The sequence below is a fragment of the Octopus bimaculoides genome, chromosome 21, assembly GCF_046866305.1.
Source record: "Octopus bimaculoides isolate indiv1 chromosome 21, ASM4686630v1, whole genome shotgun sequence".
Lineage (NCBI taxonomy): Eukaryota > Metazoa > Mollusca > Cephalopoda > Octopoda > Octopodidae > Octopus > Octopus bimaculoides.
Window position 1 is genome coordinate 24,542,230 of NC_142948.1, and position 16,811 is coordinate 24,559,040.

Here is a 16,811-nt window from a genome sequence, read left to right on the forward strand (position 1 = left end):
AATACCAACCATTCTACAGGGTATACTGAGTGCTTTTTACATGGCACCATCACCAATGCTTTTTATGTGGCACCTTGGTTTTAGGACCTCAATTTTGTTGTGGTGGCCATGTCTTCTCGAGTGCAGCAATGTGCCACATACCTCAGTCCCCTGTCATCTCCTTTGTAAGAGTCAGCATTTTGAGATTAGCTTTCAATACTTTGTCCCATGTCTTCCTGGGTCTCCCTCTTCCACAAGTTCCATCCAATGAAAGTACATTCAGACAATGAGCTAAAGATTCCAACCTAGTTAAAATAAGAGGACCCACCACACTAACAAACTGATTCTGAATTCTACAAAGCAAATTAAAACACTTAGAGAAAGCACCAACTCAAAGAGGACAGCAATATTTAAAGCAAGGCCAAATGGTGGTCTTAGAGAAATACAAGATACCCTCAGACTGTTTACAAAATGTGATACAAAATAAAAGTCAATAAATACAGGATTCCTTTTAAGATTAACATGATAAATGCTAATGCGTTACCTTGACAACTCCAGCTTCGTACATTATGATACAATTATTGGCATTCTTCGATAATTGGTAAAGAGCTCTGGCAGTAGAACGGTGGACATCTTCTTGGCTGGATTGTAGGTATTTCACTAGTGGTGCCACAGCGTTGTGATTACCAAAAGACACTCTGTTGTGACCCCAATTGCAGCAGCGTGCAATCGCCTCAGCCAGATTCTGGCGTAGTCGGTCGTTGGTCTAGAAGAAAGAAATGTTTCGGAAATGAAACGAAATAATTATGTTGGGAAAATAAATTATAGGAAAAGAAACAATTCAATAAAATTGATCCCAGATTGGCAGACAATTCCTTTAAGAAATTTTTTGGAAAGAAAATGGTTGAGTAAAATGACAAATGAAAAAAAAAAAAATGGAAAGAAAACAAAATAAAAATATTGAAATAAACAAAAAAAAAAAAGAAAAGTAAAGAGAACTGGTTTAATTCCAACTAGGAAATGAAGATCTGCGTTCCAAATTCTAACTTCCTGAAATGAGAACTGGTGCTGATGAGAGAGCAAAGGAGAAAGAGGAAGAAGAGGTTTGAGAAATTCACCAAAATCTTTCTCTATTCTCATCATTTTTTAGCTCTTCTCTCTCTCTCTCTCTCTCTCTCTCTCTCATGAGTTCTTTTCACTGAAATACTGCTTGCACATATGACCATGCACATATGCACACATGCAAATAGACATATACACAAATACACATATAGATACACATGTACATACATACACAAACATTCTGAACTTATGCATGCTCCCAAACTCTAGATCTTTCATCAAAAAAAGTTTCAAAATTCCATTCATCTACCATCGTTTTCTTTTTACTTGTTTCAGTCATTAGACTGTGGCCATGTTGGGGCATCACCTTGAATTTTTAGTCAAATGTATTGACCCCCAGGACTTATTTTTTTATGCCTGGTACTTATTCTCTTGATCTCTTTTGCTGAACTGCTATGTTATGGGGAGGTAAACACACCAACACCAGTTGTCAAGTTGTGGTGGTGGTGGGGGACAAATGCAGACAGAAAGACACGCAAATAGACAGAAAACTCTTGTCCAAGGTGCCACACAGTGGGACTGAACCTGGAACCATGTGGTTAGTAAGCAAGCTACTTACCACATAACCACTCCTGCGCCTATGAAATAGGAAATAAAAGGAGAAAATTATAATTCTTTTTTATCCAAGGGCAACACAGTCTCACTGTATGGAACATTGGGCAAATATCTTCTACTATAGCACCAGGCTGACTAAAACCTTGTGAAAGGATTTGGTAGATGGAAACAAAGAAGTCCATCATGTGTGTGTGTATGTGTGTGTGTGTGTTTGTTCGTGTGTGTATGAATGTGTGTGTGTGTGAGTGTGTATTTGTGTCCCTTTGTTTTGACATTGTGCAATGGTTGTAAATGAGCCTCATGCATTTCCAATTTTATGTGAAAAACATGTCTAGCCATGAGAAAATATTAACTTGCTTGGAAACAGGTGAGGGTTGGTGACAGGAAGGGTATCCAGCTATAGAAAATCTACCTCAATGAATTCTGTTTGACCCATGCAAATGTGGAAAAGTAGAATTCTAAAACAATGATGATGATTGTTATTATTCCTACAAACAATTCTTTCAATTTCCAATGGAGTCATTAAAAATAAATCCCTGATTGTCTATATAAATTCAAGTGGTCCACTTAGATGATTGCTTCCACAGGCATTGGTTTAACTTTTCCACTAAATCACCATTAAGTAGTTTTGTGACATTAACAAGATCTCCCATTGTAAGAGAAGATAGCCTTCATAATAAAAATTTCCCCAAGTAATAGAGGATGTAAGTACGATGTCCACTTAAAATGATTATATATGGAATGGCTGTGTGATAAGAAGCTTGCTTCCTGATCACATGATTCTGGGTTCAGAGCAAATGTCTTCTACTATAGCTTCGGATCAACCAAAGCCTTGTGAGTAGATTTAGTAGATGGAAATTAAAAGAAGCCTGTTGTATGTATATATATATATATATATATATATATATATATATATATATATATATATATATATATATATATATATATATATATAAGTTAGGATTGTTTAACCCTTTAGCATTCAAATTATCCGATCAAATTTAATACTTCTTCATCCATATTGTTTTAAGCTAATCATGCATTATTTTGTAGCTTCAAGGTTTCAATGATGTTATCACCTATTTTTAGAATGACATTATAGGTTGGTGTGAGATACCAAATCTGGGCAGTTTTAACATAAAACAGGTAGATCATTTGGGTCGGATATGGGCGGTTTAAACACTAAAGGGTTAAACATTCAAGTGGTAGGCTAGAAGTGTTTAAGCCACTAAGGGATAATTAAATCTGAAGGCGCTCCTGGAGATTACCTGTGTGGGTTTGGTGGTTTGACCAGGGCTGGTAAGGTAGAAGGCTGCACCAGACTCCAGTTTTGTACTGCTGGATGCCTTTCCTAATGCCATGGGTGCCATTTGCATGACACCGGTATCTGCCATGACTGCAATTTTGCTTGTCTTCATGGGTCTTCTTCTCAAGCACAACATAATGCCAAAGATCTCAGCCATTGCCTCTGTGAGGTGCCCAACACTCAAAGCAGCACTAGTGTAATAAACATAGTTAACTGACATCACCTGTGTGTTTGCTGGTGGGCAGTGACTAGTCATGGAGGAGAGTAATCAAAATGCAGAGTGTTAAAATACCTGAAAGTCATGGACAGATGGGACAACTCACTGGCAAAGCATTGATCTCCATCCCTCCTAAATGAGATTTAGGGTGAGTTGTCCTGCCTATTTATGGCTTTCAAGTGTTTTAACACCAGGTGCTTTTACTGAGTAATCTCCCCCACACAAAAATCACAGCCAACTGGCAAACACATGAAGCATATACATTAAGAATGTGCTGTTGATAATGTTTATATATATGTATGTATGAATGGACATGTACATGTGGAGGTGTAATGGCCCAGTGGTTAGGGCAGCGGTTCGCGGTCATAGGATCGCGGTTTCGATTCCCAGACCGGGTGTTGTGAGTGTTTATTGAGCGAAAAACACCTAAAGCTCCGTGAGGCTCCGGCAGGGGATGGTGGCGAACCCTGCTGTACTCTTCCACCACAACTTTCTCTCACTCTTACTTCCTGTTTCTGTAATTCAAAGGGTCAGTCTTGTCACTCTGTGTCACGCTGAATATCCCCGAGAACTACGTGAAGGGTGCATGTGTCTGTGGAGTGCTCAGCCACTTGCACGTTAATTTCACGAGCAGGCGGTTCCGTTGATCGGATCAACTGGAACCCTTGACGTCGTAAGTGACGGAGTGCCAACAACAACATGAATGTACATGTACACATGAAAAAAAAAAACAACGAAAAAATCTCCCAAATAAACACTTACTGTATCTGTAAGATTTGCTAACATCTGTACAACATTGTGGTCAGTAATGACAGCTAGGTTCTCCTCATCTTTGGCAATGTTTGCAATGGCAGCACATACACTAGCCAACACCTCGATGTTGTCTGACTTGAGTAGATTCACGATTAATTCTAAACCACCAACAAAAGAACGCACCATCTCACCAGCATCCTGCAATACAAATTAGATCACTCTTTAGCAAACATAAACATAAGAAAAATAATGACGGTTAAGATATTCCTTGATCATACAAAGTGACAGCACAACCAGAATGCATCTACATCTTTCAAAATTAGGAATATTCTGATAAAAACATCAACCCGGTGTAAGCACAATAGGCCAGCTGTCATGCTACAGGACAAGGAGCAAACGTCATGCACTTTTGTGGAGTTCAGTTGTCCAGCGGATGTGAATGTTTTATCAGAAGTTGGGGAAATGTGTGTGGAAGATTGTGTATATCTTTGGAAGATTAAGTTAAGGATGACAGAAAGAATCACTGACAGGGGGAAAATTAGAGGAAAAGACAGTGTGGAAGTTCAGTAGATGAAGTTCACATACCCCACCCCCCACACACACATACACACATGAGGACTGATCAATAAATATCCGGACTGTTGCCATAGTAACGAAGCTAAAGCGTGCAGAGTAAAGCTGATTGGTCCAGATTGACCTTGAACTCTGCTGTGCATATGCACTAAGTTTTAATGTTCTAGCTCACTTCTGCTTCGAATTAACGTGTGTAGCATGTGATCATCGCATTGAACATGACAGAGAATCTGCATCAAATTTTGCCAAATACTTGGCGATACCCACTCAGAGGCCTATGCAAAGTTTTCAAAACGTTTTCATTGTTCTCGACACAATCAAGGAGATCTTGTGCAACTGAAACCCAACTGTCTTTTTGGTGAGCTGAAAGAAGTTTTGGCACAAATTTGGCAGACACATGCCTTATATCCAAACTTCAGTGAAAATGGACTGAACTGAACCGTAACTAATCTGCACATCCTCTGATAACTCACGGATGGTGATTCAATGATTTCCCCTCACAACTCCAAGCACATCTGTGATCTTTTTCTCAGTTCTGCTGGTTGCAGGTCTCCCAAAACATTCATCAATATCGACATTTTTTTGGCCATCTTGGAAATATTTGAACCACTCGTACACTTATATGCACCTCATACACTCCTCTCCATACACTTTCTGCAATTTTGTGTTGGCCTCTGAGCAGGTATCACCATGACAACTTTCTGTCATGGTCAATGTGACGATCACACGCTACACACCTTCCTTCCAAGCACTGCTGTAAACAGTGAAAGTGAGCTAGAACGTTAAAACTTAGTATGCATGCACAGCAGAGTTCAAAGTCAATCTTTGCTAAGCAGCTTCACTCTGCATGCTTTAGCTTCGTTACTATGGCAGCAGTCCCAATACTAATTGATCAGACCTGATACTGGGTGCTTTAATGTAGCAGCCTCATATATAAGGAGAAAAACAACTAGTTTTAAATCTCTGATTGAGAGCCATGTACTAACAGTACTGGATAGTAAAGTTTATTTGCCAACATAACATGGCAGTCCTGACGAGGACTATATTACTACTTTTTAACCTCAGGAAAACATCTTTTCCAGCTGGTTTATCGACACATGATCTGTGTCTGAGACATACCATAAGCAAGGGAGCTCACTCCTCCTTTGTAGCTGTTGGCAGTTTCAACAGACCAATGGTTCCTGGGTTATTTCACTAGCCAGGTGGTTGTCCAGTACTGAGGAAGATGTTTTCCTGGGGTTAAACAGTAGTAGCAGTCCTAGTCAAGACTTCCACATTATGTTGGCAAATAAATTCTACTACATACATGCAAACATACATACGTACATACATACATACATACATACATACATACATACATACATACATACATACCGTTGCCAGTATCGCCTGACTGGCCTTCGTGCAGGTGACACGTAAAAGCACCTACTACACTCTCTGAGTGGTTGGCGTTAGGAAGGGCATCAAACTGTAGAAACTCTGCCAAATTTAGATTGGAGCCTGGTGTTGCCATCCGGTTTCACCAGTCCTCAGTCAAGTCGTCCAACCCATGCTAGCATGGAAAGCAGACGTTAAACGATGATGATGATGATGATGATGTATGTTGATTTTTTTGTTTGTTTTTAAGTGTCTTGACCATACGTGTACTAATGAGTAAAGAGTGCAGTCAGCTTTTAGGGGGTTAGCTTTAAGAGTTGTATTCCCTCGTGTTTGGTAAAAATGTGTTTATTACGGTAGTTTGACTTTAGAGTCCCTCTTAGCACGAGGCATTTATGTATAGTAATGCCCCTATATAAATATATAAATATATATATATATATATATATATATATATATATATATATATATATATATATATATAAGTGCATATATATATATATGATTATGCAACAGAAAATGTTGCCATGTTTTATAAGGTGAGATGTATAAGATATAATTTTCTCTAGTCCAAGACAAACAAGTCTGTGCAAAACCTTTGTAACCATGGGTGAATATTACCTTGCTTGGAAACAAGTGAGGGTTGGCAATAGGAAAGGGCATCCAGCCTTAAAAATTCCATCTCAACAAATTCTGTCTGACACATACAAGTATGGAAAAGTGAACATGAAACAATGATGATGATGATGATGATGACGATGATGATGAAGATGACGACGACGATGATGATGATTGTACACGTATGTATATGCATATATATATATATATATATATATATATATATATATATATATATATATATATATATATATGGGTGTGTGTGTGAAAGAAACAAAGAAAATAAATGTGAGGTTTTTGTTACAGTAAAAGCCTAATCAATACAAGCAGTTAAATGGAAATGTTACACGTGGGTGTGTGAGTTTACACACAGCTTACATCAGGCTATGTGTGTGTATGAGTGTTTGTGTGGGTAAGTGTGTGTGTGTGTGTGTTTATGTTGTAATTGTGTATTTCATGTTGTGTGTGTGTGTGTGCGTGTGCGTGTATGCATGTATATATGTATGTATGTGTATATATATATAATATATATATATATATATATATATATATATATATATATATATATATATATATATATATATATGTATGTATATATATATATGTATATATATGTATGTATGTGAGTTTGTGTATATATACATATGTATGTATATATACACAAACTCTTACTATGACTCATATGGAAACTTAATCCCAAGAAACAAAATACCAACAAAGTCTTTGACACAAACGTCAATACTGGCAACGATTTATACATGTAGCTCCATCTGGTGACACACATGCAAATACGCACACACACACACATTAATGTGTCTGTTGTTTGTGTAATTATTTATATAAAGATTCGCACATTATGTGAAAACCATTCACTACGTATGTGACACACAAACGTTTTAATTTTTCAAAGAAAAGGTTGATAATGACCTTAAAGTTTCTGCTGGATGCAATTTTGCAGTCACTATCAACTTTTCCTTTTTCTATGTATGCCATCATCATCATCATCATCCTCATTTACAGATCAGACGAAATTTAGTGAGGTTGAATTTTCTACAGCTCGTGTCTCTACTTGTTGCCAATCCACATTTGTTTCTCGGTAAAGAACTATTTCTTATTGATCTTCAGACAACAAAGAGCTCAATGGCTGGACATTATTTCATGGCAAATTGTAAGTGAAGATACACTGTTGTATAGAAGATGGCATTTATTTTACATTGCAGGCAAACAAACATTCACGCACACAGGATATCTGTCACTGAAGAGTCCAAAACAAGATGAAATCACGGGATCTGGTAGTTTTGGTGGTTGTAGCAGATGGCTCTTGTCTGTCAATGATGTAAATATGAGTGCTTTTATGTATCACGAGACCATATGAGAAGTCCTCTCAAGATGGATAATGCAGTATTCTTTGTCCAAATACAACATCCAAGCTAAGTTGGAGATAATGATTGTTTTTGGGGACACACACACACACATTTTTACCCCTTTTACTTGTTTCTGTCATTTGAATGCAGCCATGCTGAGGTACCACCTTATAGATATATATATATATATGTGTGGAGGTGCAATGACCCAGTGGTTAGGGCAGCAGACTTGTGGTCATAGGATCGCAGTTTTGATTCCCAGACCGGGTATCGTGAATGTTTATTGAGTGAAAACATCTAAAGCTCCATGAGGCTCTGGCAGGAGATGGTGGTGAACTCTGCTGTATTCTTTCACCACTACTTTCTCTCACTCTTTCTTCCAGTTTCTGTTGTTCCTGTATTTCAAAGGGCCAGTCTTGTCACACTCTGTGTCATGATGAATCTTCCTGAGAACTATGTTAAGGGTACATGTGTCTGTGGAGTGCTCAGCTACTTGCACATTTGTGAGATAGAAATTAAAGGAACTGGTTATCCTTAATGTAAACGAAAAAGAGTAGCTTTCTATGATACTCTCATGATTCTCTGAATCCATATCTTATACTACTCATTCATATATATATATATATATATATATATATATATATATATATATATATATATATATATATAATCCATACTTGAGATCAAAGTATTCTCCATATAGAATACACTTAGTAGTGCTAAAGATGTTTGAACTTGAGTGGGTATAGAATTAAATGTAGGGATATGCAAGTCAGACAGATAAATATATAAAATATGTTAATTACATGAAATACATAAAATGTGTATATATGTATATATATAAAAAGGTCTGACTTAAACAGAATACAAATGAAACAGAGAATTAAAGGGGTGGAGGAATACAAATGAAATAGAGAATTAAAGGGTGGCAGAAAAGTATTCCATGTTTGAACGTCTCTCCTATAACATCTCAAATGTCAGATCTCTTCCCTAAAGACGGAAGCTTGTCTCATCCTATGATGGAATCAATCTGCAAACATTATTATGGACTGCTGAGCTCACAGAAACAGCCGTTGGATTTGTAATACTTTTCTTCCACCCCTTTAACTCACTGTTTCATTTGTATTCTATGTAATGCAGACGTTTTAGTGCATTGTTGTACCATTCAAAACGTTTTATTCTTTACAAACAATTTTTGTATTTTATGTATTCAATATGCTTTATACAGATCAATATGATCTGTATAATTTGCTTATCCCTACATTTACTTTATATAAATATATATATATATATATCATCATCATCATTTAGTGTCCGTCTTCCATGATGGCATGGGCTGGATAGTTTCACAGGGGCTGGCAAACCAGAGGACTGCCCCAAGCCCTACTGTCTCTTTTGGCATGGTTTTTACAGCTGCAATCCCTTCCTAATGCTGACATGGGTTGGGTGGTTTGATAGGATCCAGCAGGTCTGAGGACTGCATTGTGCTCCAATATCTGCTTTGGCATGGCTTCTACAGCTGGATACCCTTCCTGACACAAACCACTTTATAGAGAGTACTGTGGGTGCAGCTGTAAAACAATGCTGATGGTTATGTTGATGATGACGACGACGGCGGCAACAATGATGATGACGAATCACTTTTATTAGACAATAGATAACAAAAAAAAAATAGAAAAAAAAATTAAAGTACGTTTAATCAATATCCAATCATAGCTCAATATTACAGCAATATATATATTTCTATATAGCAGCTGTCACCTTTAACTTATTATCTCAGAAATATTGAATTCAACAAAGAAAACACTCAACATGTGGAAATATTCTTATTGGACTTAGATACTCTGGTATCCTTCACTCACTTGTTTAGTTTGCTAGAAATAGCAACCTAGCAAACAAGACAGCCCCTATACAGTTTTTTGACTTGCTAGATATGGTAAGGTGAGCTAACAAGGTAGCCACTTACCAGGTTATTGATCTGCTATAGAATAGGTGCAGGCATGATAGTGTGACAAAGAAATTTGCTTCCCAACGATGTGGCCTTTGGTTCAGGCCTAGCTTTCTGTTATGTTACAAGTCTTACTCTGATCAAAGCCTTATGAATAGATTTGGGAGAGAGAAACTGAAAGAAGCCTCTTGTATGTGTGTGCGTGTGTGTACACACACACACACACATCATCATCATTATTGTTGTTAATGTCTGCTAGCATGGGTTGGATGGTTTGACTGAGAACTGGCAAGCCGGAGGCTGCACCAGACTCTAATCTGATTTGGCAAAGTTTCAACAGCTGGATGCCCTTCCTAACGCCAACCACTCAGAGTGTAGTGGATGCTTTTATGTATCACCGGCTTAGAATAAGTACAAAGAATAAGTCCTGGGGTTGATCTGTTCAACTAAAACTCTTTAAGGTGGTGCTCCAGCATGACCACAGTCAAATGACTGAAGCAAGTAAAAGAATGAAAGTAAAGTATATATATATATATATATATACACAGGGTGCATAAAGTATTTGAAGACATACCTTTTTTGAGTCATTGCTGCATTTTTTGCTAACTCTGTATAACCTTTGTTTCAGAAAATAATAATTGCAGACCCTCAGCTTACTCAAAAAACCGAAGAGGCATGCTGTTATTGTGGTTATAAAGGCTGAGCATAGCAATTTAGAAATATCTTGATTTTTAAAAGTTGCCAGATCTTTCTTCTACGAAGTTTGTAAGGAGCTAGGGACTGAAAATGGAAATGTGTCACCAGTATCAAAAATTAAAAAGCATTCTAAATGCTCTGAAATCATCACAACACCTGAATTTATCCAAGTTCAACAGACCATTGATCACAATCCCAGGAAGTCCATGAGGTCAATTGCAAAAGATCTCTAAGTGTCAGAAGGAACAATCAGAAATGTTGTCCATGATGTCATCAGATATAAGTCTTATATGATGAGGAAAGGTCAATTTGTCAGAAAAAGCAAAAGAAAATCTCTACATCAGATCTAAAAAGCTCTTAAACAAACTGAAAAATCCAACAGTAGAAGATTTGATTTGGTTTTTTTCAAACATGAAAAATTTCGACCAAGATCAAAAAGTTAACAGAAGAAATGACAGATGGTTATATGCAGATCCTTCTGAAGTTTCAAGTGTTATGCATAGAAAATTTCCTGTAACTGTCATGGTTTTAGGGGTTGTCAGCAATGAAGGACATGTGATGCCTCCTTACTTCTTTCCGCAAGGTCTTAAAGTTAACTCTGCCGCCTACATTGAGGTCCTGTAAATAATTGTTAAGCTCTGGATAGTCAGTATATGCAACATAAGGCCATATGTGTTTCAGTAAGACTCTGCACTATTACACATGGCTTTAGTAACACAGGAATGGATGGCTGAAAAGTTTCATGATCACATAACCCCTAACATTTGGTTTCCTAATTCCCCAGATTTCAATCTTTTGGACTATTACATGTGGAGCGTTGTTGAGAGAGAGGTCAATGAACACGTCCATAACACCAAAGATTCTTTGAAAGCTGCCATAGTTGGAGTAATGTCCAAAATGAAACAGGACCACTTGATTCGAGCATGTAGATGATTTAGATCTCATATAGAAGCAGATGTTGAAGTTGAAGGTGGCTTTATTGAATAACATTATAGAAAAAATGGTTTATTTTTTTATCCTCATAGCATTTTTTGATAAATAAAGTTATTATCTGTTGTTATATATCTGTTTTTATAAGCATAAATCTGTCCTCAAGTATCTGACACACCCTGTATACACACACACACACATGCATATATACATACATATGTCTCTATGTATGTGTGTGAGTGTGCAGGTGTATATGTGTGCGTGTGTGTGAGCCTTTGTGTCTCCTTGTCTTTACATCACATGATAGTAATAAACTCTCTGTCAGTCATGACAATCAGTGTTCTGGTTGATTTGATCAACCGAACAGCCTGCTTGTGAAATTTTTGTCATCAATATTTTGTTTCAAGAATAAAACTCGGCATTGCAAGCCGATGACTTGCTCATCAATTTCAAAATAGTGTCACTGCCCGCGTTTGTTAATGTGACAAATTAAATTATTTAAGTAGAGTATAAAGCCAGAACCTATCATCATCATCATTGTTTAACGTCTGCTTTCCATGCTAGTATGGGTTGGACGATTTGACTGAGGACTGGCGAACCAGATGGCTGCACCAGGCTCCAATCTGATCTGGCAGAGTTTCTACAGCTGGATGCCCTTCCTAACGCCAACCACTCCAAGAGTGTAGTAGGAGCTTTTATGTGCCACTGGCACGAAGGCCAGTCAGGCAAACTACAGTAAAGCTATGAAATCCTTACATTTCCTCGATTTCCTGTAATTCAGATCGCCTCATGGTCCCAGCAGACAAAATGGAAAAGGCATTGCCCAGGAGCATGATGAGGGAACTGCACTGGAACAGTTACTCTTATTCATGTGGCTCATGAAATTAATATGCAAGTGGCTGAGCACTCCTCAGACATGTGTCTCCTTGATGTAGTTCTCAGGGAGATTCAGTGTGACACAATATGACACGGCTGGCCCTTTTTGAATTACAGGTACAACCCATTTTTGCCAGCTGAATGGAACTGGAGCAAAATGAAATAAAGTGTCATACTGTTAGGAATCAAACTCAGAACCTTGCAATTGTTAGCTGAATAACCTAACCATTAAGCCATGCATCTTCCTATTCATTTGAAATCTGTAAAAACATGTTTTGTCATCATCAACCCCTGAAACATTACTGCCTTGGGCCCCTAGGACTCATAGGGATGGTTACCCTGTTTCACTGGCATAAAAGTGATCACAATCACATTACCTCTGAATAGGACATCCATCTATTGCAAGATTAAAGTGTATATACACATGACAGGCTTCTCTCAGTTTCTGTCAACCATTATTATTTTCTGAAAATGGCAGACAAGTTTAATGACTGACAAGGCTTTGGTCAGCTTGAGGCTATAGTGGAAGAGACTTGCCCAAGTTGCCATGAAGTGGGACTGAACCCGGAACCATCTGGTTGGGAAGCAAGCTTCTTACCACACACCTACACCTGCACCTATATATCTTTTATCTTTTAGTTGTTTCAGTCATTAAACCATGGCCATACTGGGGCAACACATTGAAGATGTTTTGGTCAAATGAATACTTTATTTTAAAAAGCCTGGCACTAATTCTATCAGTCTCTCTGGCTGAACTGCTAAGTTACAGGGATGTAAACACACCAGCACTGGTTGTCAAGCAGTGGTGGGGGACAAACACAGACACAAAGACCCCCCCCCACACACACACACGTGTGTGACAGGCTTCTTTCAGTTTCCATCGACTAAATCCACTTACAAAGCTTTGGTTGGCCCAAGGCTATAGTAGAAGACACTTGCCCAAGGTGCCACGCAGTGGAACAGAACCCAGAACCATGTGGTTGAAAGCAAGTTTCTTACCACACAGCCATGCCTGCACCTATATTATATATATATATATATATATATATATACATATGTATATATATGTGTGTGTGTATATACATACTTATGTATATATTCTTTTATTCTTTTATATTTTTCATCCCTAAAGGTGATATGTATGTATATCACCTTTAGGGATGAAAAATATAAAAGAATAAAAGAATATATTTATATATAAGTATGTATAAATACACACATGCACATTTAGAGAGAGAGAGAGAGAGAGAGAGGGAGATATGCATGTGAAACATGCCACACACATATACACTTTTAATTTTGCTGTTGGTATAATGGTATCTCGTCTACCTTGCCGATGTGTCAAAGCCCGGTGTAACAAAAATTGCCTGCTGAAATGCAAAGGTTGCTCACACTTTTCAGACTATGTAACATAGGTGGATATCACTGAGGAATTTTTGAGAGCTGAAAATAGACAATGTTCTCTTATCTCCTTTCTTTCTGTCTGTCTTTCTTTCTTTCTTTCTCTCATTTTCTTTCTTTCATTCTTTCTTGCTTGCTTTCTTTCTTTCTTTCACATTTTCTTTATTTCATTTATTTACTTATTTAGGTCATCCTGTGATGTCTGTGGGGGAGGGGCAAGCGTATTCTAAACAGACTCGAAGATATTGGGTTACATTCTCTGAGCACCCACCATACACAGATGGCATACTTGTCTAACAGAATGTCACCAAACTACATATTAGTTATTTTACTGTCTGGCAGATTTGCACACTAAAGGTTTATTATTAATATTTTAAAGTTAGTAAGGTGTGACCTGACAATTATTTGGCTGCTGTTTGTAGCCGGTCAAACAACTTTGCAATATGTTAGCCTCTTAGTTTGTGTGCACACTTCTGGAATTAACACAATAATAATAATAATTAAATTCATTTTATTGGCCACAAGGGCTAATATCAATTAAAAACATGTAAGGACAAAGACAGGACGAAAGTTACAAAAGGTTTTGTCCGAAAAGGTAGGAAAGTTCGTATTAATAATAATAATAATAAAATTAATCCTTTCTTTATTGGCCACAAGGGCCGGGCATCAAAATACAGAGGGACAATACAAAACAAGGGACAAGTGGGGGTTTAAAACAGAAAATGTGTAAACAATAAAAACAAAGAAACAGTTAACAACAAAAAAAGAAACAACAAAATTCCCCAATAGGGGGAGTTCCACCTCGGGTCAACCAAGCACCCCACACATTCTGATCACCCTGACAGCCAAAGGCATGCCATGTAGGTACCCCTCTTCTCCTCAACTGCTTCAGCTTACAGGCAAATAGTCAGAGTAGGCCCATTCACATGAGCCATTTTCACAACATTCACCCACCTTTTAACAAACTTACTGGGGCGGGGGTGTACTTCCCTCTCAACCCTCACTTCTGAAAAACATAGATTCCTCAACCAAAACAGTCCAGAAGTGTGGTAGAGACATCGGTATGGAATTTAGGATTACCAAATACTCAGTACTTAATATGAAAAGAGGGAAGAAAGCAGCCGGCAGAGGATTGCAGTTACCATCAGGAGAGACCATGGGTGAACCCGACGGTAGCGGGTATAGATATTTAGGGATTTTGGAGCTGGATGACAATCTACACAGAGAAAAATGGAAGTCAAGGTCAGCGAGGTGTTTCAAAAAAGGCTGAAGATGGTGTTGAAATCCAACCTGAATGCCAAAAATTTGATTACTGCAATGAATATCTGGGCAGTTGCGGTGGTCAGATATAGTGCGTCCATTCTCAAATGGACTAAGGACGAAATATAAGCACTGGATAGAAGGACGAGAAAGTTTATGACGTTGCATGGGGCGCTACACCCTAAACCAAACGTAAACAGACTGTATAAGAAAAGAAAGAATGGTGGCAGTGAACTAATTAGTACAGACCCTTGTATGAGGAATGAAAGGATAACGCTTGCCGAGTACTTGATAAATAGTGATGAAGACCTGCTGCAATATGCCGCAAAAGATATGAATGTAAATGCAGATGAAATGATGGGCAAGGAAAAGTTTAAACAAAGAGCTTAGGGGAAGAGAAAAGAAGACCTTGAAATGAAAATGCATGGACAGTTTGAAAGGAATACACAAGATGCTAAGGATAATACAGCATCGTGGGCATGGCTCGAGCAAGGTGATTTGAAGCATACCACCGTAAACCTGATCATTGCTGCACAAGACCAGGCTCTCGCTACCAATTCAGTGAAGCATAACATCTATAAAACTTCTGACACCCAGAAATGCAGACTCTGTGGAAAGTGTGTGGAAAATGTGACCCACTTGGTAAGTGGATGTGGGAGCCTTGCACAAAAAGAATACAAGCGTCGTCACGATAAAATGTGTGTGTATCTTCATTGGCTCTTATGCCGTAAACACCAATATGAAGTAACAGAGAACTAGTATGCGCATGTACCAAGTAAAGTTTTACAGGAGGATGGAAAAGTAACCATACTCTGAGACGATGATTTTCAGACGGATCGTGTAATCGAACACCGTCGGCCAGATATCGTCGCATTGAATAGGAGAGACAAATGCTGTCAGATCATTGATGCAGCCATACCAAATGACAAGAATGTTGTGAGTAAAGAGGTTGAAAAAATTGGAAGTGGAAATGGCAAGTCTGTATGGAATGCGAGAAGGTAATGTAAAAGTGATACCAGTGGTGATTGGAGCGTTAGGCTCAATCCCATTGAAACTTCAAACCTTCTTAAGGCAACTGGAAATCCCATGCAAGATTGATGTCTTGCAAAAAGAAGCCTTATTGGGCACAGCGCATGTCTTAAGAAAAGTATCATCTTTTCAAGGTCTTTGTTGTGACTTGACAGATGACTAAAGACTCCGATGCATTTTTACCTACACTGTGTTATGAGGGAATAATAATAATAATAATAACAATTTCAAATTTTGGCATAAGGCCAGCAACTTCATAGAAAGGGTTAAGTTGACTACATTGACCCCATGCTCAACTGGCATTTATTTTATCCACCACTCCCAATGAATGAAAGGCAAGGCCTACCTATATATCTGTACATATATGTGTGCATAAATTTAGTGGGATATATAATCCAGGCAGATACAGTTATGTTCCAGGTTACGGCTAACTGTATTGATTAGTATTTAATGCCTGTGACTACTATGGATTGTCACTCATGCTGTAAACTCCTCCGATGGGTAATTCCATGATCACTTCACTGGATGATAATATCATCTGGAGTGTATATTAACAATAATTATAGCAACAGAGAATATGGAGACTAATACAGCCTCAAAATTTATTACTTTTTCTTTTACAATTTTGTACATCATATTTTTATGGTTATGATGACCTACATGTGTTTCCACTGCAGAGAGTATGAGCAGAAGCATATGCAACCAGGCATAATGTTCTGATAAAGTTATGCTGTACAGAATTTTAATTAAAAGGAAATAAATTTTGAGGACGTACCAGTCTTCATATTCTCTATCATTATAACTATT

At 37.9% G+C, this 16,811-nt stretch overlaps 1 protein-coding gene across 1 annotated transcript in view; it reads right to left on the bottom strand.

The window, feature by feature from the left end:
* The window catches only part of LOC106872633 (outer dynein arm-docking complex subunit 2), a 261,939-nt gene that overhangs the window by 8,092 nt on the left and 237,036 nt on the right, over positions 1-16,811 (bottom strand). Inside the window, exons 18-19 of the mRNA XM_089338944.1 lie at positions 3,942-4,130; positions 524-745 (exon numbers count right to left, since the gene is read on the bottom strand). Coding sequence (XP_089195070.1) covers positions 524-745; positions 3,942-4,130 — 411 coding nt within the window. The remainder of the gene's footprint in view (positions 1-523; positions 746-3,941; positions 4,131-16,811) is intronic.